Here is a 6,061-nt window from a genome sequence, read left to right on the forward strand (position 1 = left end):
ACTGTGTGCTCAATCATCGGTGTGGCCGCATGCCATACTTTATACACTCCCCCCGTTAAAAAGAGGATTTTTTAACTAATTTTTGCTTGCAGGCATAATTTTAACGCGTTAAATTGACTTGTATTAAGAAAATTTCTGAACGCTTAATTTTTCATTTCCAATAGCTTAATTCAACATCGCTTGGAAGAACGCATAAATTTCTAACCGATCTTTCACGCATGCCTAACTGCGTTTTTACGGTGACCGATCTGACATAGCCATCCTTGCCTTGATGTGTTTGGATTATTCTTCCCATTTGCCAATATGTAGGAGGAATATTATCGTTTTTTAATAAAACTAGCTGACCGATTTTTAAATTTTGCATTTCTTCTCGCCATTTCGGCGTTTGCGTTAATGAATGCAAATAATCGTTCGACCAACTCCTCCAAAACGCTTGAATTTGGCATTGCAGCTGCACAAATAATCGCTTGGAACTGTATGGTGGCTCGTCTGCTTTTTCATGCATTGGCAACTTCAATGATCGCCCTATTAGGAAATGTGCTGGCGTTAACGCTTCTACGTCATCAGGATCATCGGAAAGAGAACATAATGGTCTTGAATTTAGACACGCTTCAACGCTTGCTAACAGAGTAGAAATGCCTTGAATTGAATACTTTCGTGGCCCCATCACTCGCTTGAGATGGTGTTTCATTGATTTCACCGCCGCTTCCCATATTCCGCCTTCATGGGGAGCGCGCGGTGTAATAAAATTCCACTCAGTGCCGCATATTTGCACCGTGCGTTGGATTTTATCATCTTTCCACGTTTCAAATGCTCTCTGTAGCTCATGATCAGCGCCTACAAAATTTGTTCCATGATCACTGAAAACTTTTTCTGGGTTACCTCTTCTGCTTACAAATCTTTGATACGCATTTAGAAAATCATCAGATGAGATGCCTTCAGTTGGCTCTAAATGGACTGCTCTAGTTACCAGACAGACAAAAATTGCAATCCAACCTTTTACCTCAGGTAATTGGCGTGCACGCGTATTCATATTCACTTTGTCTGTTATTCGCATGCTAAACGGTCCAGCCATATCGACGCCTACATTTTGAAATGGCGGAGCCGGTTTAATTCTCACTTCTGGCAACTCAGCCATTATTTGTTGAGCCATTTCCTGAGCTTGAACAACGCATTCTTTGCATGAACTGACATAACGCTTGATTTCAGCTCTCAACTTTGGGATCCAAAATGCTTTTCGAATGTACTGCATCATCAATTGCGCACCTCCATGCATTGTTATGCCATGAGCATGATGTATTATAAGGTAAGACAATCTAGATTTTGGTGGAACGATAAATTGATGCTTTTTATCGTACGCCACGTTTGCTTTGTCTATTCTGCCCCCTACTCTCAAAATGCCATTTTTATCAAGTATGGGGCGCAACGAAATAATACTGCATTTTGATGTTAGCTTATCACTCGATTTTATGCATTCAATCTCTTTCTTGTACGCTTTATTTTGTGCAAATTTTATCCAAAACTCTATCGCTTTGTTTCTCTCATCTGCTGACAAATATCTGCCGCTTAAATTGTCAACCTCTTTTTTCATTCTTCGAATGACTCTCAACGCATAAGCCGTGACATTTATGATTTTATCCCAATCTTCAAATTTGTTATACACAGTTTCTCTTTCTACGCCTGCAGTCATATCTGCTGTTTGAACTGCATAGACCTTTGCTTTACATTCTTTTGTAATTTCATCGTGATGCTTGGGTGAAACCTCTAATTTCGGCTTCGGCCATTTGCTTTCATCCAGTTTCAACCAACTGGGGCCTTCTAACCAAAGATCGCTTTTCAAAAACTCTTGCATTTTCATTCCACGACTAACTAAGTCAGCTGGATTATCAGTTGAACTCACATGCTTCCATTTGTAACGCTTGGTTTTGCTTTGAATAAGTTTCACTCTGTTTGAAACAAATGCTTTTAATTCGTCAGGGTTTTTAGCAATCCAATGCAATACAACCATCGAATCCGACCATACTGTCACATCTGCATTTTGGAATTCGCATGCTTCTAAAACCGCTTCTAGATGCTCACTTATTGTGACAGCTGCTAACAATTCTAACCGTGGTGTAGTTGATTTATCTAGTGGAGCTATGCGTGACTTCGATGACAACAACGAAGTATGAATTTGTCCATTTTCATCAACTACTCTGGTATAAATCGACCCACCGTACGCATCATCACACGCATCGCAGAACGCATGAACTTGCAACTGACTTTTGCTGCTTAACTTTAGCCAACGCTTTACCTTGAAATTGCTTAGCAACGATAAATCTGAACGATATTGAAGCCACTCGTTTTTGATATTTTCAGGCACCACATCATCCCATTTCAATTTACTGTGTTTACCATCGCCTCTGCCTATTTTCCATATTTCTTTCATTAACATTTTTGCTTTAACAACAATGGGTGCGACAAATCCATTTGGATCGTGTAATCTGGCAATTTCACTCAAAACTCTACGCTTTGTCATTTTGCAGTGAGATTCTATTGGTCTTACGAACACTGCCAATTCATCTGACGCTTTAAGCCAACACAAACCCAGAATCTTTGATTCATCATCTTCTCCCATGATTTTCATGTTGATACCGTCTGCATTCATATACGATTCAACTGCTTTCGAGTTCGATGTCCAGCCTTTTAGGTCGAAGCCGCCTTGCAACAATACAAACTCTACTTCTTTGCATAATAGTTTCGCTTCTTCAACAGAATCAACGCTAAACATGCCATCATCCATGTAAAAGCATTTTAAAATCGCTTCCGATGCTTGTGGAAACCGTGATTTTTGGTCCATGGCGCATTGATTCAACGCACGCACTGCATTGTACGCTGATGATTTCAAACCAAACATTACCACTGTGATTACATACTCTTTGAGATCTTCATTTGGAGATTTACGCCATAAAATCCGTTGCAAATCCCATTGATCTTGATGCAATCCAACTTTGTTGAACATTTTTGCAACATCAGTTGAGACACCAACCTTAAAACGACGAAAACGCATTATTTGCAGCTGAGCATCAAATTGCAATTTAGCGCCTGCCATTTGAATTGAATTGAGTGACTCTCCTGACTTTGTTTTTGCTGACGCATTCACTACTACACGAAACTTTTTCTCCACTGCATGGTGCGGAATGTAGTATAAGAATCTACGATCACGACACTCGCCTGCCAAACGCATATATCCAAGCCGTAAAAATTCTTCGATGTAGTCAACATATTTCTTTTTCAGTTCAGCATTTTTCCCCAATTTTCGTTCAAGAGAATAAAATTGCTTTAATGCTAAACCTCTCGACTCACCTAACCCTTTGCATCCGGGTTTGATTGGAATTCTTACCACATATCTGCCGGATTTGTCTCTGAAATGCGTATTCACAAACAATTCTTCAACCGCTTTTTGTTCTTTGTTTAACAACGCTTTATTTTCATTGGAATTAATTGCTTCAATCTCCCAAAATTTGCTTATCAATTCTTCAATATTATCGCATTCTGTATTTTTATTCATTACAATGTTCAATGCTGGTAAATCGCATACATTTGAATTTTTTACTTTGAATTTGCCTAAAATAATATGCCCAAACGATGACGACTGCATTATCGCACCGTTTTTATGTCTATATAAATCATCGCCTACGATTTCAGCATAAATATCTGCACTAAGCAATGCATCAATCGGCTTTGGTTGGTCGAACTCTTCATCTGCCAGCAATAAATGTTCGATCTGGTCTTTTGACGCATCGATTAGTGCTTGTGGGTAAACGCCTGCTAAGCTGTTTAGCAAAAAGAAATCTTTATGTAGTTCCACATCACTTTTGAACCACGGCTGAATAATCGCTTCGATTTTCCTTTTGATGATCTCAGGGCCGCTTACACCTAAGATAATTTTTTGGCATTTTGTTGTTCGCAACCCATTATCTTCCACGTACTGCTTGTCGACACATGGAAGCATAGCACCAATATCGGCTATTGCTCTGCAAATGACAGGATTGTTAAACTTTGTACGCATACGCATGTTCACAGTAGCTAAAACTACTGTGTATTCACACTTACCAGTGCCTTTTGTATTTATTTGCTTGATCGCATTGCTTTGTTTAGCTACAAGTGTCCAATCACCCACTTTGTTCACGCTTGAACCTAGTTGCCTTTCATCCGTGCGGTAATTATCATTTCGCACTCTTTTCGCATTGAAATCTCGCTTAGATTGGTTTTTACGCTTGGTACCTCTGGACTTGTCTTGCGTTAGCAATGCTGTTCTTGCTTTTATTTCAAAATGCGGACAGAGCAAACTGTTATGGTAACGAACCGCTGATTTGCATCTCGGGCATTCTTGATTGCATGTCTTTTTTACGCATGGACCATTATGATTTTTTCGCAAACATCGTTCACACAAATTATGTTGCACTGCGTGATTTTTTCGACCGGCCAAAGACATTGAAATAAAATTTTCGCATTTGTAAATCGGATGTGTATCATCGCATAATACACATTGCAAAAAATCAGGCAATTCATTTTTGTTTGAACCAAAATTTCTTTCGGAACGCTTTGCTCGCTTTGAACTGGACGCATTTTCTTTCGTTGTCAACGCTCGCTTTACAGCATGAACACGAATTGCAACTTCTGCTTCCAAAAATTGCTCCAATTCTTTCCATGTCGGGATACGCTTGCCCGTTTTGTATTGGTTCGCTTGCACATTCGCATCATTCGCTTCACTGACGCCTGCATTTGGCTCATTCGGCTGACTACCTGTCAACGACGGTCTGAATTTTTCCCATGCCCTGTATGTTTCTGTGTCCATTCGATCAATGACTGCAAAAACAACATATGGATGGGCATCATCCGTTTTGACAAAACGCTTTACACCGTGAATATGCTTTTGCACGGTGTCAATCACATTACGAATCGATTGACTTGATGACGCACGCATGTAAGGCAGCTTAAAACACTTTTGCATAAACGACTGCAATTGCATGTAATCATCCTCGAAAATGCTTTGCAACCGATTCCATGCCTTATAATAATCGTCATCGGTTAAATCCCATTCTCCAAGCGTACTCTGGGCTTTACCAATGCAAGCAGTTTTTAAATTGGTAAATTTAATCGTCGCCGCAATTTTCTTGTTGTTATGAAGTGGCAACCATCGATCTCTGAACGAATTCCACGAATCATAGTCACCATCAAAGGTTCCCCACGTATTTGGAATATTTCCACACGCGTCTGTCGTTTGCACTTCAACTTGAACACTTCTTGGCTCGCTTGCCACTGGAGCTGGTGCATCTTGCTTATTAATCGCATCGATACGGTCTTTTAATTTCGCTTTGAGCCCCATAATCAACGTGCTACTATCTTCGCCAAATAAGAGCATGTCATCATCCTCGGCATTCTCGCATACCATTGACAAATGAATGTCATTTAACTGACAGTCTAAATCGTGGAGTTTCGAAATTCGTTCATTCAAATCGCCTTTTGACCACCCATCAAACATCGCTTTATCGTTGATTTGGTCACGAATAGTTTTCACCGCCTTTTCGTGAAACGCATGCTTTTTCTTTAATTGATCTAAATTAACCATTGCTCTTGTAGCGTCACTTCTCAATCGTCTATTTCTAGTACTCGGATTATTTTGCATTACCTCGCATAATAATGCAAATTGGGTTTACATCCAAGTGACTGTGCTTGAAACGCTTACCGACTTTGAACAGAGTGTGAAATCTGCTTGAATTCACTTTTTGCATCAACTGTTCGAGAAAATACACGCTTGAACGCTGTTGTTTTTAATGGTATGCTTTGTTTTAATTACACTGAATAAATATTTCGGTTGGAATAAAAAATCTCAACTAAATTCGCTGATTCACGTTGAATTTCTGCTTATTATGTGATCAAAGTAGCCTACGATTGCGAAATTGAGTCTGAATTGTTGCTCGCCACTTGTGTGTTGATTGAGTGTCAAAAGCAAAAAGAACGATACCACACAGCGAAACTTACCAAATACGCCGGGTTACGTAGTGCCTTCTCACTC

At 39.7% G+C, this 6,061-nt stretch overlaps 1 protein-coding gene across 1 annotated transcript; it reads right to left on the reverse strand.

The window, feature by feature from the left end:
- Nucleotides 1-1,003: 1,003 nt before the first annotated feature.
- On the reverse strand, nucleotides 1,004-5,614 carry LOC129573278 (uncharacterized; the record flags this gene model as incomplete). Its single annotated transcript, XM_055453665.1, has 1 exon — nucleotides 1,004-5,614. A coding segment is annotated over exon 1 (4,611 nt), but the record flags the coding sequence as incomplete, so codon positions are not given.
- Nucleotides 5,615-6,061: the final 447 nt, after the last annotated feature.

The sequence above is a fragment of the Sitodiplosis mosellana genome, unplaced genomic scaffold (assembly GCF_009176505.1).
Source record: "Sitodiplosis mosellana isolate CC-2019 unplaced genomic scaffold, AAFC_SMos_1.0 Smas_scaffold_6043, whole genome shotgun sequence".
In the NCBI taxonomy this organism is placed as follows: domain Eukaryota; kingdom Metazoa; phylum Arthropoda; class Insecta; order Diptera; family Cecidomyiidae; genus Sitodiplosis; species Sitodiplosis mosellana.